The sequence below is a fragment of the Apodemus sylvaticus genome, chromosome 11 (assembly GCF_947179515.1).
Source record: "Apodemus sylvaticus chromosome 11, mApoSyl1.1, whole genome shotgun sequence".
Lineage (NCBI taxonomy): Eukaryota > Metazoa > Chordata > Mammalia > Rodentia > Muridae > Apodemus > Apodemus sylvaticus.
Genome location: NC_067482.1, coordinates 47619293 through 47641159, shown reverse-complemented (window position 1 = coordinate 47641159; position 21867 = coordinate 47619293). Strand labels below are relative to the sequence as shown.

The following is a 21867-nucleotide window of genomic DNA, read 5'->3' as shown; positions in this document are numbered from 1 at the left end:
CCAGCCTTGCCTCCTCTGTGAGGGGCCAGAGGGGCCATCCCAGAGCATGATGGAGAGAAACGCAGAAGGAAGCAGGGCTGCTATAGGGAGACTGACCACTCAGTGCCCACTAGGCTAAGGGCTTTGCTCTGAGAGAAGGCAAACACTTTAGTCTTGTAACACCCTTAAGGTATGAGAGCATCTCCCAGAAAGTACAATATTCTCAACTGTAGGTAGCTATTTCATGTGCTCATCAATTTTAAATCGGGGTTTTGTATTTTTTTTTCTTCTTTAAGATTGCTAAATCCCTTTGAGACTATATGGAATTAACAGTTAAGTCTCAATCTATAAATAACAGAATGAGAAGCCAAAAGAACCACGGTTCTACAGCGGAAATGAGGCGTTTTGCTTTCTTCTCACAGAAATGTCACTTCTGGCTTGCATCAAGTCTTCGTGGATGCTTACTCTGAGGGCAGCTCCTTCTGAGTCATGATACCTGTGTCTGTCCCTAGAGCCTTCCATGCCTCTTGGCCTTCCTGTAAGATATATTCGATGCTTTCAAATTTCTACCTGGTTCCTCACCTGGCTCATTCCTCCTACCCTCAAATTCTTAGCTTAAAAGTCACTATCCAAATGTCAGCCATCCCAAGGGTCCTTCACCACCCCCATTCTTCTGTTCAATTTCGAAATAACACTCAGCAAAAACATTAATTACATTCTTGTTTTCACCATTCATCCACCATATTATATCTGACTTTCTTAAACACAAAACCATTTGTTTGGTTTGTCCACTGACTACAGAGTCTCTCAGTACCCAAAATACACTCATAAAATGTTTACTGAGAAAATGTGTACTTCAGTGAAAAAAATATATACTTGAATTTGCATTTTATAAGCAGAAATGAGTATAGAAACATGACTCCCTGTTATATTTTTTGTTTTGGAATATTAGAGATAGGTTTGCTTATATAAAAATAAAATCTTTATGAGAAAAATTGATAGCCTAGAGGAAGCTTTAAAATCCCACGATTAATTTAAAATAACTACAAGTACTGGTTTAAAATTAAATATTTTCCTTAACCAACATCTCCCTGAACCTCCTCTCTTCAGCCTCTGATAACCACCACTCAACTTTCGATTTATAGGGACACAACTTTTCAGTTTCCACACATAACTGGACAACTCTGCATTTCAGGAATAATGAATTCTGGATCCCTAACATAAATATTGGTAATTATAGTTAATAATATATTTTTACTCCAAATTGGATAAAAATAATATGTCCCAAGTGGTTTCAAAACATAAAATGCTAATGTCATATAATGATAGCCATATAAACATAATATCTGTGGTGACTGGATCACAGTGTGTACATGTGCCAAATTATCTTGTTTCATATGTATATGGAAAAAACTCAAATATAGTTATATATTTATTGATATTTTTCACTTAAAATTAAAATAAGCAATATAAGATGTACTAAAACGAACTTTGAATAATCTATGTTGCTGATTAAATGTGTCAACATACAAAGAGTTTATTTCTTCAATTTGAACTTTAATACAGAATGCTAATAAGACAAGACAGAATAATAAGACAGAATTACATCCTCTTTTGTTGTAAATATAACAAATATAACTTGTCGTAAATATAACTTCATAGCAAATATAAAACTGAATTTAACATTATAAGTCCTATAAATTCAAATAACAACTAAATAAGTAAAGAAAGATCTTCAGAAGTAATTTGCTTCTAAATTCCAATATAATATTTCAAATTTTAAATTTAATTTAATTTTGGCTAGGCATGACAGCTTATGATAAATAAACTTAGCATTTGGGAGTCTGAGGCAGAATTATAAGTTGGAGGACAGCCTAGTGATATACATCCCCAATATTGTTTTTTTATTTTTTTTTATTTTAATTACTTTAAGTTTCTCTTAAAGGACTATAGCATCTTTTTTTTGTAATATTTTTATTTTCTATATTCTTTGTTTACATTCCAAATGATTTCCCCTTTCCCGGATCCCCCTCCCCATATGTCCCATAAACCTTCTCTCCGTCCCTTCTCCAATCACCTCCCTCCTTTTTCTCTGTCCTTATATTCCCTGCCCATGCTAGATCAATCCTTTCCAGGATCAGGAACCTCTCCATACTTCTTCATGGGAGTCATTTGTTATGCAATTTGTGCCTTGGGTATTCAGAGCTTCTGGGCTAATTAATATCCACTTATCAGAGATTGCATTCCATGTGTATTCTTTTGTGATTGGGTTACCTCACTTAGGATGATATTTTCCAGATCAAATCATTTGCCTAAAAATTTTGTGAATTCATTGTTTCTAATTGCTGAGTAGTATTCCATTGTGTAAATATACCACATTTTCTGTATCCATTCCTCCTTTGAGGGGCATCTGGGTTCTTTCCAGCTTCTGGCTATTATAGATAAGGCTGCTATGAACATAATGGAGCATGTGTCTTTATTGCATGCCGGGGAATCCTTTGGGTATATGCCCAGGAGAGGTATAGCAGGGTCCTCTGGAAGTCTCATGTCCAGTTTTCTGAGGAACCTCCAGACTGATTTCCACAGTGGTTGTACCATCTTACAGCCCCACCAGCAGTGGAGGAGTGTTCCTCTTTCTCCACATCCTCGCCAACACCTGCTGTCTCCTGAGTTTTTGACCTTAGCCATTCTGACTGGTGTAAGATGAAATCTCAGGGTTGTTTTGATCTGCATTTCCCTAATGACTAATGATGTTGAGCACTTCTTAAGGTGCCTCTCAGCCATCCGAATTTCTTCAGGTGAAAATTCTTTGTTAAGATCTGTACCCCATTTTTAAATAGGGTTATTTGGTTCCCTGGGGTCTAACTTCTTGAGTTCTTTGTATATATTGGATATTAGCGCTCTATCAGATGTGGGGTTGGTGAATATCCTTTCCCAATTTTATGGTTGCCATTTTGTCCTTTGAACAGTATCCTTTGCCTTACAGAAACCTTGTAATTTTATGAGGTCCCATTTGTCAATTCTTGATCTTAAAGCATAAGCTATTGGTGATCTGTTCAGGAACTTTTCCCCTGTGCCCATGTCCTCAAGGGTCTTCCCCAGTTTCTTTTCTACATAAACAAACTCAAAGAAAAAAGCCATATGATCATCTCATTAGATGCAGAAAAAGCATTTGACAAAATCCAGCATCCTTTCATGCTAAAAGTATTGGAAAGTACAGGAATTCAAGGCCCATACCTAAACATCGTAAAGCAATATACAGCAAACCGGTAGCCAACATCAAACTAAATGGAGAGAAACTTGAAGCAATCCCACTAACATCAGGGACTAGACAAGGCTGTCCTCTCTCTCCATATCTTTTCAATATAGTACTTGAAGTTCTAGCTAGAGCAATTAGACAACATAAGGAGGTCAAGGGGATACAAATTGGAAAGGAAGAAGTCAAGTTATCACTATTTGCAGATGACATGATAGTCTACTTAAGTTACCCGAAAAACTCCACCAGAGAACTCCTACAGCTGATAAACAACTTCAGCAAAGTGGCTGGTTAGAAAATCAACTCAAGCAAATCAGTTGCCTTCCTACACTCAAAGGATAAGCAGGCTGAGAAAGAAGTTAGGGAAACGACACCCTTCAAAATAGCCACAAACAATATAAAGTATCTTGGTGTGACTCTAACCAAACAAGTGAAAGATCTATATGACAAGAACTTCAGGTCTCTGAAGAAGGAAATCGAAGAAGACCTCAGAAAATGGAAAAAATCTGCCATGCTCGTGGATTGGCAGGATTAATATAGTTAAAATGGCCATCTTTCCAAAAGCGATCTACAAATTCAATGCAATCCCCATCAAAATCCCAACTCAGTTCTTCACAGAGTTAGAAAAAGCAATTCTCAAATTCATCTGGAATAACAAGAAACCCAGGATAGCTAAAGCTATTCTCAACAACAAAAGAAATTCTGGGGGAATCAGTATCCCTGACTTCAAGTAATATTACAGAGCAATAGTGTTAAAAACTGCATGGTATTGGCACAGTGATAGACAAGTGGACCAATGGAATAGAATTGAAGATCCAGAAATGAATCCACACACCTATGGTCACTTGATCTTCGACAAAGGAGCCAAAAACAACCAGTGGAAAAAAGATAGCCTTTTCAACAAATGGTGCTGATTCAATTGGAGGTCAGCATGCAGAAGAATGCGAATTGATCAATTCTTATCTCCATATACTAAACTTCACTCCAAGTGGATTAAGGACCTCCATGTAAAACCAGACACACTGAAACTAATAGACTATAGCATCTTAAAGGACTTAACCATTTGTCATTTGAATTTCATTAACAGAGACAAGAGAGATGGTTCAGTGGATAGTGTTTGGCATTCAAACATGAAACTGGGGGGTCAAGTTCATAGCATCCACACAAATGGCATACAGGTGGGAAGCCTGTCTGCCTACAATTTCAGCATTTAGGAAGTAGAGACAGGAAGATTCCCAGAGCAAGATGGATAGCCAGGATGGCTAAATCATGGATCTTTGAGTTCACAGGAGAAACCCTGCATCAATACAAAAGACAGAAAGTGATCATGGAGGAGAGACAGTGCCAATCTACGGCCTCCACTGGTATGCACACAAACATGCATATGTGCCTACACAAAGACACCCAGCACACTAGCATGCATGTGTGCCTACACAAAGACACCCAGCACACAAGCATGCATGTGTGCCTACACAAAGACACCCAGCACACAAGCATGCATGTGTACCTACACAAAGACACCCAGCGCACAAGCATGCATGTGTGCCTATATGAAGATACCCAGCACACATGCATACCACACACATATGTGAGCAAAACTATCCATTCAACAACTTAGTTTGCTAGAGAGAATTTTCAAGAAATTCTCAAATCAATAAGAAGAAATCATGAAAGACAATGTCATTTTAGGCAGCATTACTGATGGGCTGAGATGCAAGTTAAATTGGACATAACAATGCATTCCTGAAAAGAAGTATTAAAGTTCCAGTCAGTAACATACATAATGCTTTATTCCAGGCACAGGGCCAAGCCACCTATAAACATTAACACATTTAATCTCCAAACAACCAATGGAGAAAAATGTTATCCTTACCTTACAGATTCAGGCACAGAGCCACAGGTCAGTCAGTTATATAATTCCTCCCCTTCATGCTACCAATACAAGTACTCTCTTCCAGATGACAGCATTCATAACAGGCACCCAGAAGACTCTCCAGGATACCTGACAGCCAAGCAGCCCAGCCATGCCATTAGTTAGTAATAAGTAAGAGCGCTTGACCTACGCACAGTTTATATGTGAGCTTAATGCTACAAAATGTTTCAGAGTCCCTTCAGGAACAAAGGTAACACAGACAGGAGGTACATTAGCCTGGGTTTTAGCTTCTCTTGCTTTTTGCATTCTGAAGGGAAACATTTCTTTAAGAAGCCTTTTTTCAGAATAATTTATAAGGTTTGTGAAGTATCACCAAACAGTTTTCTATAAAGTCTTCCCTTGAGCTCTTGCAGGGTAGGTGTTTTGAAGTTTCAATTGCTTTCATAAAAACTGCCTCAATGCCTGTTGTCAGGTTTTGTCTCAAAATGTGTATCTTAGAAAGCTTTCTTTCATAGCCATATAAATACATGCAATTAAATCTGTATTTATGAAGCAGTCACACAGAGACCCTTGTTTACAGTCATTCTTAAGGGGAAGGTAGGCTGTGGGATTTTTTTGTTTGTGGTGAGGCGGACATAGTGGTTTTTTGATTTATTTTGTTGTGTTTTGACTTTGACACAGGGTCTCACCAGGCACTGCTGTCTTTTTGGAAAACTACTATGGAGATCAGGCTGGTTTCCAACTCATGACGATCCACCTGCCCCTGACTCCCAAGAGTTTAGACAAAAGACATGAGCCACTACACCCAGCTTTGTTTCAAATTTTTTTTTAAATATTTAAAGATCACATCTCTAAGCTTCAAGAAAAAGAGTTTCGATCTACTAAGCTCGACTGGGACAGATAATACTCCCTTCAAGATACACAACTGGAATGATCCTAAGGCCATCTTGTTAAATGTAAGGCTTTTATTATTCATAGTATTTATACTCAAAATGTATGTCACATTTATTCTAAATAACCTCAAGGGGAAAAGAGGCATCATCAGCATGCGGTTGAGGTCGACTGCTTTCTTTGCATAATCCTAAAAAAGGTACTGTCCTCCAGTCCGTTCTTAGTCACTGTTCTGACTCAAACCAGGTTCCGTCTGTTTAGAACACTACAGCCTCTAGACATCTACATTTTTAATTACCTAATTCCTAATTAAAGGAATGCTATTCATTCCTCTGATCCCTCTCTATAGGATGAGGCTTTTAAATGATGGAGTATTAAGAATGATTTTGACATGAGCACACTCAAAATGATTCTCCAGAATTTCTATAAAATGTCAGCAGTTTCTCTTTTTTTATTTATTTGATATATTTTTATTTACATTTCACATGATTATTGAGAAGTTGCTGAGTAACGTTTGAGGTGGTAGATATTTTTTAAACATAGTTGAGACATTACAGAATGTATACGTGTTTGGAAAAATAATATTATCAATACCTTCAAATGTTATCTCTCTGTATATCAGTTTAAAATATAGGCTATGGTTGCGAATCCATGAATCAGCATGTTCAATCTGTGCAAAGACCCGCATTCAAGAAAAGTCAATAGACTTCTTTTTCAGTGCCAATGCAACTGAGTAACCCTCATGGGTTACTCAAAAAACTTTCTGACTTAAATAACATGTTCCCAGAGCAGTTAAAGGGACTGGGCTCTCAAAGTTCAAGGTCAAGTCATCACTAAGAAAATGAGTAGAACTCTGTCCCAGTAACAGGACCAAAGATCATCAGCAATAAGTGTTCTGAAGGGACAGAAGACTGAGGATTACTGAGAGCCAATTAAGTGTCAGCTCTAGGGATTCCACAAAGCTGATCTTGGTCTTGACCTTACAGTAGTATGTGGGAAATGCAGGTGCTGAGTTCTACGCAGGTTTGATTGACATTTTAAAAAGAAAGAAGTCCTGGCAGCTCTAAATTAGCCTGCCTGACTTTCATGACCTTATGCATTTTTCTTAGGTCAGACTGACTGAAATTAGTCAGGTCACTTTAATAGAAACTGAAACTAATATTTTTTCCCTCACACTGTAAACAAAGCATTTTGTTTACTTGCCCTTACAGGTGATAAGTAATTTGCAAAATTTGCAGCTGTTTCACCAGTATAAAAAAATGATCATTTTAATCAAGGATTTTCATTCAACTTCCAGTTCAACCAAGCAATAGTTACTTAACAGAAAAATAAATGGGCCAGCTTCCCAAAGTTGCCTTCCACTGCCAGCCTCGCCATGGGAAAGTATGACAGAGACACCTGAGATACCTTCATTCCCTCATCAAGGTGGGGAACTGCCCTACTTAAGTAGCCCAGGTCAATGGACACTAGCTGAGAAATCACTCACAAACAAAGGCCCAAAAAGGATCAATTCTAACTTCCTGAGAAGTCCCCGGCTGACCTGTTCTGACTCAAACCTTGCTTGGTTTGACCTTTCCTTGGCAACTGACCACTGAGTTTTCATTTCCTCCCCTTCCCCGATAACTGGAAGTCTCATGGCTTCTCCTGACTGGTCCTGGAACATTTTTTCCCCATCTACAATAAAATGATATCAACAATCACTTTTTAGTCTTACCCCAGCTCTGCCCCAACACCGCAGTTCTTCCTGACATCACCTGCTGCAGAGTGTTTTCCCTCTTGGCAGCCAGAGAAGTGTTTCTTCTAAAACTCCATTTAAAAGTCTTACCCATATCCAAATGCTGTTCCCTTCTATACATCTTTGAAGAAGCATTACTCTGCCCCTGCAACCGTATGCTGTATCTCTGACCCTTTCTCTACTAATGTTCTATCACTTCATATATTCATTTTTGCCCCTTCTACCAGAAAGGCCAAGGAGCCATCTTGATCCTGTGTACCTCCTTCCCTTGATTCCTTCCTAAGCCATCGTCTTCACTACCTTTTCGCTCTGCTATTCTCAGACACCCGGTCTCCACCAACTCAGGCTTTTGCTGTCCTGTCAGGTAGTCCCATGGAATGAAAAACAGTTTTCAAAACACAGTCATAACAGAGAGAACATAAAATCTTAAAAAAATCCTGTTAAATGTAATGTCTTGATATATCATCTTTGTTTTTATAAACATGCTCAAATTGTTATAGTATATAAACAATTATAGAAGAGTATGTTTAAAAAGTTAGAAAGTGTATCTGTATTATGGATGGTCTCCAAGGTTTCAAAAGGCATTTCCTAGAAACGAAACAGCATATTTGGCCATATTCTTTGTCCTTTATAATTCCCAGGATTCCTCCTCCAAGTTCAACATTAGAGAAATGCTGAGATGAAATGTATGTAGTCTTTCACACCTGTGCCTATACAGATATTAGAACCCTGAATTTAGTAATTATGGGTCAGGCCACAATTGGTCCTCACAGCCCAATCAAATATTTTTAAAGCCAACGTATTGCAAAATAAGTATTTTCTTTCTTTTTTTATGTAAAATCTGTTTTGTATAACTTGAAACATTTGTTAAGAGCTCAGTATTTTTAATTATTTTTTCTTGTGAAATTCATATGTAAGTACTGTACTCATATTATTTTCAATCCTTGGTCTCCTTCAATTTCTCCTCTGTGCTTGCATGCTTGTGTGTATGCCTGTGTGGTTAGAGATGGCCATTTAAGATAGGATAATCTCTCAGGAGATTATCTCTAGACAAGACTGAGTTTCCCTCCCTCAGCAGTCATTAAATGCATACAGCTCTTCTTCTGTGGTACCACTGTGCTAGTCATATTTGGGTAACCATATTGTTGAGATTGTATGGGTGCAGCTCATATATGGAAGTTACTACCTGGCAACAGATACCTTGGTTTGCTGCTAATAAAATCTTTCTAGCTTCTTCTTGCCAATGTTCTGTGATCCTTAAGTATAGTGCTATGTTAATAAATATATCAAATGGAACTGGGAACCCTGTGATCAGCTCACTGCATTTTAACCAAGCATTGCCTTCTGTGATGTTCTCTTTGTGCTTAAAAATCAGCTTCTTTGATAAGGAATGAGAGCTGCATGTAGTTGTTGAGTGTAGGGATACACATTTAGAACGCAGTTAGATATTACACAGGTTTCAGAATGTGGCAATGGTAGGTTCTCCTCCAAAGTACCTGACCCCCTAGCCACAGGCAAATGACTGGGTATTGCATAAAAGCATGAATTTCCTTCTATTGAGCAGGCAGTAAGTCCAGCTGGACAGCTGTCAGGTATCTGTGCCAACCCCCAATTATTGTGTCCTTGGGGATACCTTGCCATGCCAGTTACTGTCATGGTTCATAAGCTTTAAAACTGGGTGGGTAGGGCCATTCATTTCTTTCTCTCTCCTTTTCTTTCCCTCTCTCTCTCTTTTTTCTTCCTTCCTTCTTTCTTTCTTTTTTTTCTTTCTTTCTTCCTTCCTTCCTTTCTGTCATTTTTTTCTTTCTTCCATCCAAAGCACCTTTAGATATTATGAGGGCTATTCCTCTGATAGACAGCTGTCAAGTAAATTCAAGCTTCATTTTTCTAAGCCTTTGGTCTGAAGTATGTGGTATCTTCAGTAATAAAGACTTACCTTCAAAGTCTGGAGGAAAGCAAGTAAAACAGCAATTGCCCATATCAGTTTATGAGCCCCCCATAATGGATTCTTGTTTTTAAAGCTTCTTCCATACATTTTTTTTCTCCAGTATTGGGGGACTGAAGCCAAGACTTTATGTACACTAGACAGACCCTCTATCACTGAGACACATCCCCAAAGCAGCTCTGCTACATAATTTCCTAAACCAATGGTCTCAGGCTGTACTATATTTAGGCCACTCAAAAGCAAGACGTGTTGTATAGACAAAGCTGACCTCAATAGTGGATTGATCCATTTGCCTCTGCCTCCCACTGGGACTGCAGATGTCTACCATCAAGATGCCTGCCCAACTTTTTGTAATTTAAATTCAACTGGCAATGTTTCATTGTTTCTTTTGTTATAGTATAATGAGACATTGTTTTCTTTATAAAATTGTACATGGTTTCCACAGGATTTGAAAATTGTTGTTTCTGTTTCCAAAGAAAACATGTATTCAACCATGTAAAGCCCGTGTTATACATTTTATTATTTTCTTAAAAGTCACTCATGAATGTGGAGGGCACTTAAAAATCCTACTTTGAAAAATATTAACTAGCATCTTATTATTACTATATTTAGACCATTCATATACACAGTTTTAAGGAACACCTATTACAAAAATACCAAAGGGTAACTGCCCTGCCAATATACACCCATTGCTTTCAAGGCCATGTATAAATTTTCATATGCTAACATTGCATGGAACTCATCCACTTTCATTACAAAATCCTTGTAAAGCTTCTCGGGCTCATTCAACAACAAGTCCTAAACATGGATGTAGGGGCAAATACAGAGAAGAAAAGGTCGCGAACCAAAGCAAGGTGGCAGACTTTTGATGAAGACACGATGGGGAATTAAGAGATTATAGTATGTGAACCCCTCAGAAGAAAATTAGGTCATCAAGATCAATACATAGAAATAGAAATGTGATGTAAATACTAATGAGACATTAAAGCAAGAACATAGGTGAGGGGTGTGATAATGATGCTTTCTGCTAGAACACTTTGGTCCTATGAAGGTTCAGTAGATGGCCCGGTGTAGAGGAACATCCTCATAAAAGCAGGAGGAAAGGGGATGGGATGGAGGGGTTCCAGGAGAGGGGGAAACTTGGGTAAGGGTATAACACTTACAATGTAAATAAATTAAAACAAACACACACACAAACAAAACAAAACCAAAAAGTATCTTGGAAGTTTCGGTGGGTACAAAACCAGCCTGTTTTAGTAATGAACAAAATGGCTACTTAGTCCATAAAATGTATCCATACATACCCTTGAGGAGAGAGTTTGTCCAGCCATCCAGATTTGACTTTGGCTGCAGAGGATCCATAGAAGCAGGCGTAGGGAGAGATGGCACTCGGGATGGTTGACTGGTCAGTGTTTGCACTCGTGCAACTTAAAGGATAACTATGCCTGTTAAAAGGGTCCAAGTAGAAGGCCTTTTGAGTTCTAGACTTAGCTGCTTTGGAGTTTTTCCTTCTTAAGCTTTGGAAGCATTCCTCCACTGTGGAGTATTCTGACTCAGAAGCAGAATCCTGGGGAAGATTATTTTTATCCTCGCGAGGTATCCAAATGTCTTCGACTTTGTCTTCACTCACTTCTTCCTTCCTGTTATCGTATATGCTAAATAGGAAAGAATGGTAATCAAATTCAAAACGACATGGTTAATTTAAGCTGCCAGTTGAATCTTTAAAACTTATAAACCAACCAACCACAGAAAGTTAAGGCCAAAAGGTCCTTTTGGTAAAGGTTCAATTACCCAGTCTTGTCCTTTTAAAAACTTCTTCAGGACTTACACACATAGACACACACACACACACACACACACACACACACACACACACGGCATACATTTTCCAGGATAAAATTCAATATAAATATTCTATTATCCTATAACATATAGGACATTGACATTGACATACAGGATTTGAACATTGGACAAAGTCTTTTGTATAATTTAATTAGATTCTGACCTCAGGGAAGTTAAGTGAAAGTAACAATGGATTAAAAACCACTTCTTCATCAAAATTTGAACATCAAAAAGAGCACAATTAAATGCCCTACTAATCTCTAGTCTCCAGGGAATGTATGGAAGCATAGACTCTTCTCTTGAAGACATTTTTTCCTCCTTACCTACCTGTCTAATCAATTTAAGGGACTCCATGCTCCACCCTAATGTAAAACAGCAGAGGAAGCTGACAGCTCAGAGCTATGTTAAAGTGTTAATGCGGGAAAACAGCACACCACATTGCTAATCAACAAACAAGCATAGATGAGTGAGTGTCAGAATCTAAAAGCTGAGCTGAGTCTAATATTTACTGGAATGCACTCATAATAGCCAACCATATTCCTATAGATTTCAAAAATGACAAAAGAAGTTTGCTCATTTATATGAAACGAATATCATTACAAGGAGGATTTTGCTTATCAACAAGACAGAATACAGGTCAGATGCATCTTTCTGGATGCAATGCTCTAAAAAAAAAAACAAATCTATAATCTTAAATAATCATAGCCATTTCCCATTTCTTTTCATGAAAGATTCTTATCACTGAGGATGCATTATTTATTTTTAACTCAAGGAAATCACAAGAGTATTAGCTTTAGAAAATTAAGGCAGAAAGTAAAGTGAATATGAGTAATAATCCAGCACAGCAAGTCCTACTAAAACTGAGGGAAATATAGAGTTTAGGTTTGGGTATTTACCTTATGTGTTGCCAAAAGAAATGAGTACTCACATACTCTTCAACACTCAATTTCTAACACAAAGGACACAGAACAGTTTCACAATTCTAAGCTCAGTTGGTTTTACAGTTCCTTTTACCTCTGTACTAACAATAACCTAATGGCAAATAAAATATTACACACAAACAAAATTTCCTCATATCTGCAGAGTATATATTTGGTGGTACTTAGATTACAGAAACTTTTGGGTCAAATATGCATTTAAGGTGTATTTTTAAACAAATTCCCGGCAGTTAATACATAGAGACACAGTTACTCCATTTCAATCTGTATAAATCTTTTTTAATCTTATTCTGTTTTAAAAGCGCTTTGTATAAGGCCTAGCCAGAGCTGGAGAAATTAAGTTCATAGACTGATTTTCTAGAGGGAGGAAGTGTACACGGCCACTGCATGCTCACCACCTTAGGCAAGGATGGATGGAGCGATGCATGCAGTCAGTAGGGGACAAAAATAAGCTGCTGCAGGAAACCACGCAGCCTCTAGACTAAAAGCAGCCATGCCATGTACACAGGACAGTTCAGGGACCGCAGTGGATACTGTCCAGGACACATTCAGGAAGGAAAGGAGAGCCTCCAACTTGCTCAGGCAAATGCCCACTGTAGAACTGCATGACACAATGCACAAAACGTCCACATGTTTATGCCTTTTATTCCTAAGAGGGACTCATCAGCACTCACACACAGCCTACCTCGACTTGGTTAGGACAGAGTTTCTTGTAGTGGCTGCTTCCTCTTTAGCTGTGTCCTCATGGGCCCAAAACTCATTCTTTATAGATCGCTTCTGTGCAAAACAAATACATTTATTGTTGTGCTTGTTGACTTAGGCAATTATTTATAGGGTAACAGTACATGGCAGACACCTACAATATTTGAGTTCATTTTTATTAAACAACTTTCACTGGTTAGATAAATTTTCAGTTCAAAATAATCAAAAGCAAATATCAAATAATTTCTGATAATCCTAGGTATTTAAATTAATTCATTATATTAACTAAGAATAAACAATGTTAACTAACAATACAGCCCACAGTCTTAACTTCCTGTGTGATTTGTGTGGTTATGAATTTTAGTTGTTTCTGTGCTATCTTATGGGGAGCAGCTATGGCTCAGCCTGGAGGCCTTGAACGGGACAGACAAGAGCTTTGCCAGTGCATTAAATCCTTAGCTATTTCTACTATATACGTTTCTCTCATGTCTCTTTTATCAACTCTAAGAAATAAAATAGTAAATGAGGGGAATGACTAGAAATGAAGCTTGAGTTATTAATCTGAACAAAATCTACAAACTTCTATCCTTAGGAAGACTGCCTCAGAATATATGGCCAATTAAAATCTATGGAGGTTTATGCTTTAGCAGTTTTTGACTATCTTAAGGTAGTAAGTGACACTGCGGTAAGTTCTTCAATGCACTGTTCTATATTTTTTAGGTCAAAGTAAAAATGTGTCTATATGAGCCATAGCTAAAGATGTAGACTACCATAATTTGACCAAACTAAAGCCTTACCATCTGGAGCTGCTATTGGAAAGCACCACTGCTGTAGCTTATAGGAAATGAAAATGCATGGATAAGCTACAGAACAAATAACTGCTTATGGAAACATAAAAGAAAGTGAATGAGACTGACCTTGGAACTTTCTAGTCTCTGGAAGAGAAATGTCTCTCCATAAGGGAAGATGGAAGTTGAGTTATCCTCATTTGAATCTTTTGGAGGAATTACAGAATGAGAATGGAAAAGATGAATAATGTGGAATAGAGCAAAAAATAACGATAAAAGCAGTGTTTAGTTATTTTATAGCAACATTACAGCTTAGTGATTATTCTAAAAGAGTTCTGAGCGATATGCTGTTCTCGCATCCTAAACCAACTCTGCTCATGGTCCTCCTACTACATAGCACTCACTTGACCATACGATCACAAATGCTGAAGTCAGAACCACTTACATATGTCTTTGCTAGTCTCCAAGACCCACATGAAATATAACCAATAGTATCTCTGGACAGCAGAAATTAGCCAGGGTGCAAATCAGGATAGTTTAGAAAACCAAGAATATTCATTTCAAAAGAAAGGAGCTCATTTATAATACCTAGTAAACAACTCTAAGAGGTTCATTAATGTAACAACTAGGTATCACCTAAAACTTTAGGCCTCATGATATAGACACTCTCAGCTAACAACATACCTACAAATAGACGTACAGAAGAGCAATTTCAATGAAACAACCTATATCAGTGAACTGTATTTATCTGGGGGAAAGATTCCTTAGTATTTGCATTTCTTCTAGGGAACCTTTACCCAAAACTGGAATAACCAGGCCAAAAAAAAAAAAAAAAATTCTGAGCTTGTGTAATCACATTTTCAAATACCAAGCAAAAATGTCTAACCAATAATCAATTTACCAAAACAAGAGTATCAAACTTTCCACCAAGGTAAAATTTTTTTTTCATACATAATTGTCTATATGTCAGACTATCATGACAAATAATTTGGCTGAAAACCTTTGACTAATAACAAATGGAAGTCTGTATCTAAAACATCTTTGCTTCAAACTTGTGATTTCCAGGAATCCCAGTGCCCATTTCTTTTGTATGGAAGTAAGGACAGTCACCCCAGAATCCCCACTCCTCAGGCAGACTGCCACTACAACACAACTCTAGGGTTACGTTAAGGTGATCACATAAGGATAAACTAGTTTACAAAGATTTTAAAGCAGAGACTCACTTTTCAGTGTCAAAGATTTTCCAGCTGAGGTAGTAATACTTCTTCTGTCACGGAAATAGCTTAAAGGAAAATGAGAAGTTAGGTTATTCATTATACTATCTTGAATATGGGATATATAGTGGAACTCTACATCCACCTAATTAAAATGGAAACATCAATAGCCAAATGTAGATTAGCTTGAATTATAAATAAAGGGCACATTGTACCAACTCATTTTTGGATTTAGTATTCAAGGGAGAGATTTCAAACATTACAAGTCATTTAAATCCCCTCCCTGCAATGCTCAAAATTTATAAAAAGTATTTGGTGTTCATATGCACTTGATTTGAAAACTGTTATCATATGTCAGAAAAAAACTAATTGAATAGCTGTAAGTATTTATATAGCTATTTTGACATTAACTTCATCACATTTTATCAAAAATATGTTTCCAGAACACAATATGAAAATACTTCTTTAGATGCCTTACAATTCGGGTGCCAGAGTTGGCATGTGTACAATGAGAATAAATCATGAAAACAGCTGATAGAGGCAGACAGTGTATAAAAAATTACAAAGTATCAACTGCAACAAGTGAGTTTGGTGTGTCTAAAAGAAAGGATCAAGGCACATGGAATTTCTTTTACATGAATATCTGCCCAAGTAGTTAGAGCCCAAGAGATAATAAAAGAGCAGAAAGCAGTGAAATAAATTATTGACAAAATCTAAAACTTGCTGTTATAAAACGTGGCTTTTATAGGATCAATAAAACATAAACTTCAGTGAAATTAAATATGAGCAATAGAAGATGAAAATGAAAAGTGTCAGAAGTAAAAAGAAAGGGCATCACTACAAACCCTGAGGACATTAGACAGATATAGAAGCAAGAAAAGACATGTTCAAAGCATAAGTAAACTGGACGTTATCCATGTATTCAAATAGTTATATCTGAAAAGATTAAATAAAACTTAATAGTTCCATCTCTATAGAAAAAGTTTAACTGTGTAATGAATCATCCACTCAATAAGACCTCTAAGCCTAAATATTTCAATAGCAAATTCCAACACATAATTAAAGAAATAATATCAATCCTAAAACATATATTGAGAAATAGACGTCGACTTATCTTGTTAATCTAATATACAGTGATAACTAATTAACCAAAGCATATATAAATAGTGGTCAGGACACAAATACAAAATATTAGTAAATCACATCTGCAAATATATAAAAAAATATATAAGTAAGTAAAACTTACACCTACGAAATTAATGCTTCTTTGACAGTGGGAAGAGTAAAGTAATACAAATCTGACAATATATTGACAAACTCAATTAACAAAATACATCCATATAAAAATATTGTCAACACCTAAAAGAAAGCCTCTTTAACCTAAAAAAGGGCTTTTATGAGAGACATTAACAAACAGCTGAAACTAAGGACGTAAGTGTTTTCTCTGAAGGAAGAAAGATCTGCTTCCATCATACGTGCTCACAGTTTTGAGGAAGGGTTATATCATATGATGTGGTATCATAATATATTTTGGGTCAAGCTTGAACTCACTCTTTATCTCAGTGAGTTCTGGAACTCAAGGTCCTGATTCTACTCTTCAGACCTTCTAAAACTGGATATAATAGGCACATTCAGTATCCCAAAATCTCAGGGAAAAAAGTAAATAATAACTCTGATAGTTCTACATAGTAGCAATGAATAACTGGGAAGCTAACCTACAAAATTTATTTCTTCTTATAATATTACATAAGAACATGAAAAATATTTTATTCAACTGACCAAATCCTAGACAGTAAAACCTGAAGGATTACTAAGAATGAAAAATAAAAGAAGATTCTTAAATAAATATACTGTATTCATAAACTGGAAAAAAATCAATGCTATTAAAATCCCAATTCTCCCTATGTAGATATATATGGATAAATTCTAAAAAAAAATTAATGGAGTTAAAAAATAGATGTTACTAAGATTACTTGAAAGTTTATATATAAGTGTGAATGAGCCAGAATGGTCAATGTAAATTTTCAAAGAAGAGCAGGATTGGAAGACACATGCTCTATCATTTCAATATCTAATCTAAAACTACACTAATCCAATCAGCAAGCCAACAATGAAGTACTAGACAAGCACCAGAGGAACACTGGCATAGAGTCCCACAATCTATGGCCAAGTTATTTGTTTAAAACATATAGCAATTCTTACCATCAGCTAGAAAGAAAAGGGAAGTCATGAATTTTGCAGGTAAATGGAAGGAACTATTAAAAAAATCATACAAAGCATAGTAAGTGAAGATCCAGAAAGCAAACGTTACATGTTTCTCTCATCTGAGGCTCCTAGCTCCAAATATCCAGAGAAGAGTCCATAAGCTTGAAGAACTCCAGAAATTAGGGCCATTGTAGAGATGAGAAGGACAAAGGACCATTAGAGAAGGGACAAGAAGGGTACCAGGGTTCTGGAGGTAAAATGAGAAAAGTGGGAGGGCTTTATACGGGGAGGGGGGATGAATACAGAAGGCTGGAGGACAGTAAAATGACAGTGAGAATTCTGAAAAAGTTAACAAATCATGCAATCATCTAAAATTATTTATGAAACACATAGTTGATGTATAAATATACATGTATAGTTTAAATGAAACCTTCACATCTTTGCTGACAATGTGTTCCCAACAGCCAAAGACTAATGAAAAGACCATCACTAGGCACGAGAAGTGATGTCACTGGCCATGGTTTCCAATTAGACTTATATTACCCTTGGTTGTCTGTCATAGGCGGAGGGTAAGTCACTATGCTACAAACACCATGTATTTCAATATTTGGGCCTGGAGGACTTGTGCTAGATCTAGCCTGAAAGCCTCTTCTCCAAGGACTAGCTTTCAAGACCCCATAGGCTATAAGCTATGTAAGCATTCAAAGGAAGGCAACAATCCAGAGTCCTACCCAGCTCTGGCACTTATGAACCACAACAGAGCAACATGACATAACTCTCAGGGTTCAGTAAGGGCACGCATACCTTGGCAGTAACCATCAGTTCTTTAATTGGATTTAAGACCCACTCAACATGAGAGGAATCTTGTCTCATGCTACAATCTTAGGCAATTATCCAGGGCAAGTGAGGTCATGGATCTTAGAGAACAAGCTACCACCTTCACATTACTTTCCTAGCATAATCCATAACTACATTCTAAATATGTGTCCGTATACCCACAGAAATGTAGAGTTCTTCCCCCATCCAAAGAAAATATTCTCTGCAACATACAGAGATCATTACAAACAACCACAACAAATCAATACAGAGTGTGAAACCCAGTCCCAACGGATACATCTGTAAAGCCACTTGGGCACATAGGCTCAGGGATTTGTAGAAGTTAGGCCTGCTTCTACCTCCCAATCCCATGCTCCCAGAAATAAGACTCAAACTCAAAATATGTTTTACAAATACCTTGGCCATACAGCTAGGCTATTCTCTGACTAGATCATAACTTAAGATAACCCATATATTTTAACTTACATTCTGCCATGTAGCTGGTTAATTGTGTTCATATATCATGTGTCTGTCTCCTCACATCTTCCTGGGCAGATCATTCCATACCTGGCTCTATCCCACAATTCTTTGTGCCTCACAGATGTCCGACCTTCCATTTCCTCCCTTTTTAATTGACAGGTGATGCATCCATACACTATATAAGATATTATTTCTACAATATAAGAATTATTTCACTGTGAAAGAGGAGAGAAAAAGGACACCACAGGAAGACCTACAGAGTCAACAAACCTGGATGCATGGGGGCTCACGAAGGCTGAACTACCAACCAAAGAGCATGCAGTCTGGACCTCGGTGCCCCCTGACATTTGTAGCATATTTCTCACTATATTGCCTGACACTGGATCCCCTTACAAACCCGGTCTGCCTAGTTAGGTCTCAGTGGAGAGGAGGTGCTTAGTCCTTCAGGGTCAAAGGCAGGGTGGTACCCAAAGGGGCTTCCTCTTCTCTGAGGAGAAGGGGAGGGGGGTCATGGAAGAGAGAAATTTGTAAAGGCAGGACTGGGATAAGAGGAGGGAAAGGGCTTCAATTGGGATGTAAAGTGAATAATAAAAATAAATAATGAAAATAGAAAGCAGAGATATAAAGACTGAAAGGGTCAGAGGAACAGGAAACTTTCTATGAGATTGTGCTCCAAAAAAATCTCAATAATAATAATAACGATGATGATGATGATGATGATGCCCACTGAAGTCTCAAGACCATGGCTACCCGAAGATGATCTGAACAAGGAGGATGGCAATAACTATGTTAACGTGGAATGAGGAGTGCTCAAGAGGACCTCAATCTACACAAACAATCTACACAAACAAAAGAAAATAAGCAGAGTTGAGAGTGGGAGAAAGTCTTCTGCAGAGAAGAGCACATCACTTGGTTATCCTGTGTCCACTGGTCATTCCAGAAAACATACACAAGCAGGTAAACGAGCGGGTTGTTTGGAACACGTAGAAGGCAAATAGAATAGTGGAGTGTATGTGATATGACAGTAGAAGGACTAGAGAATGGTTTCATGGGGAAAAGCACTTAGTGCATTTCCAGGCATCTGGAGTTCAGTTCCTAGGTAGGTAGCTAGCTAGGTCAAGTAGTTCGCAACTACCTCTACCTTTAACTCCTGAAATCCAATATTCTCTTCTGGTCTCTGAGCCCACCAGCACTCATACCCATACAACACACACACACACACACACACACACACACACACTTAAAAATAATGTAAGCCTTTTGAAAAAGAACTAAAGAGATGAAGACAACTTGCAGGAAGTGGAGAAGGGACGAGGGAGAAGGCATTGGGGTGGGAGGGAGATGAAGAGATTAGAACATGGTGTGATATATCTGAAGATATCATGAGGAAACACACTGCTTTGAATGCAAACATTAAAAAAAAGTATTTAGAAAAAAAGACCAAATATATAAAGAAAATTTTAAAATAACAAAATCCAAAAACACCTTGGATCACAAGAATGTCTTAACCACCTCTCACAGACTCAACCTTGGACTGTTGGCAGTCTCAAAAAGGAGTGAAATATGAGGTAATTCAAAAAGCCGCAGCTCCTCTCCCAGCAGCTGTCTCCTTTCCTGGTGGTTAGGAGCAGCCCTTTGTGGTTAATTGTCCTCGAGGCTGACAGCAGGTTGCTCCCAATATATCAGACACTAAAGCACCAGGCCACTGGCCCGTGCTTATGTGCTAATGCGGCATCTGCACCCTCTGCACAAGCCTTTACTGCAACATCAACACCACCATCCTCACCACCTTACTGGGCTTTTCAAGGGGATTATTGGGTAAATACCATACAAGGAAAATCAGATCTACCATGATTTCAGAGAGAAAAAAAATGGTCAGCTTATCCCACTAATATGCCAACCAGTTCAAAAATGTTTATAAAAATATGTAAAATCCCCAACACAGAAGTGTCTTGGCTCATGGGCCTTCTCTGGGAAAGCCTTGGTGCCCTCTGGAGTGCTTGATTATTTACTAAGCAAACTTGGGCTTTACTCATTGTATTTTAAATGTTTTCCATCTAGAAGCTAGGAACCAAGAGATCACTATAACAAAAGCCTTTTGCTTTCCTTGTTCAGAGGGATGGCACTTTGGGAGTTACCCCAGGGGTCATCTGACTTGCGTAAATAGTGAATCCTCCTTCACCCTCTCTGTCTATGTGTCCATTGGCTTTCCCCTCGCCAAGGGTGACTCATTCTTATCGGAGCTCCTGGACCCAAGCCTGGCTCCACTTGGTTCCTCCAGCTATCTACTCATATCAAGAGAAAATGATAAAATGCATAAAATTAAAAGACAATTATATTACAGTTTGGCAAAGCTTGGGAGTAAGCCCAATACTAACATGTTCACCTCTCCCCTACATAGTATTATAATTTATAGAAAAAGTATGCAATAAGTGTAGGGTCAGCTATGGGCCTGCTATGCCAGCTCTCAGTGATAAACTCTTCTCTTGGTCCCACTGGCCAGGGCGTCTGCTGACGGGCCATCCTCACCCTCAACTAACTTCCTGAAGTTAAAAAAAAAAGTCAATTTAAAAAAATACTTATTTCAAGAGTCCATCCACCACTGTGTTTAGTTATGTCAGAGCTCAGGGTGAAAATGAGTCAAGTGTCATTACATTTAGTAGGAAAAAGAATTGTTTGTCCTTTCAGTAAATTGAAGATGTGTATTTATTTTGGAAAGTCTTTAATAGGAACGCTCTTCATTTGTAGTGGTGACAATGTTTCAATAATGTACTAGTGGAGTAAATTATATTTAAATATAGTATGATATAGCTATTATTTCATTAAAATACATACCAGCAACATATATGTATATACATATACATATGTGTGTATGTGTGTGTGTACGTGTATGCGTATGTGTATAAGCAGTTATTTGAATGTGCATGCCTGTGTGTGGGTGTATGGTACACCTATATTAGTATGCAGGTGTTCATACCCAGGATGCACGGGTAGAGAAGGACATTAGGTATCTTCCCATAATGCTATCTGCTTCACTGACTGACATGATCTCACACTATACTGCAAGTTCCCATTTCATGTAGAATGACTAACCAAATGACCAACAAGCTCTTGGGTTCCACCTATCTAAGCTGGGGTTATAGGCCTATGAATCCTTGCTTTGCTTATGTATGGGTACTTGGGATTTGAACTCAGGTCCTCAT

General features: G+C 37.7%; 1 protein-coding gene across 2 annotated transcripts in view; it reads right to left on the bottom strand.

The window, feature by feature from the left end:
• The window catches only part of Arap2 (ArfGAP with RhoGAP domain, ankyrin repeat and PH domain 2), a 169855-nt gene that overhangs the window by 119429 nt on the left and 28559 nt on the right, over positions 1-21867 (bottom strand). For both annotated transcript variants that reach the window (XM_052199605.1, XM_052199606.1), the window contains exons 3-6: positions 15173-15231; positions 14079-14155; positions 13145-13236; positions 10984-11334 (exon numbers count right to left, since the gene is read on the bottom strand). In XM_052199605.1, the coding sequence (XP_052055565.1) occupies positions 10984-11334; positions 13145-13236; positions 14079-14155; positions 15173-15231 (579 nt within the window). The remainder of the gene's footprint in view (positions 1-10983; positions 11335-13144; positions 13237-14078; positions 14156-15172; positions 15232-21867) is intronic.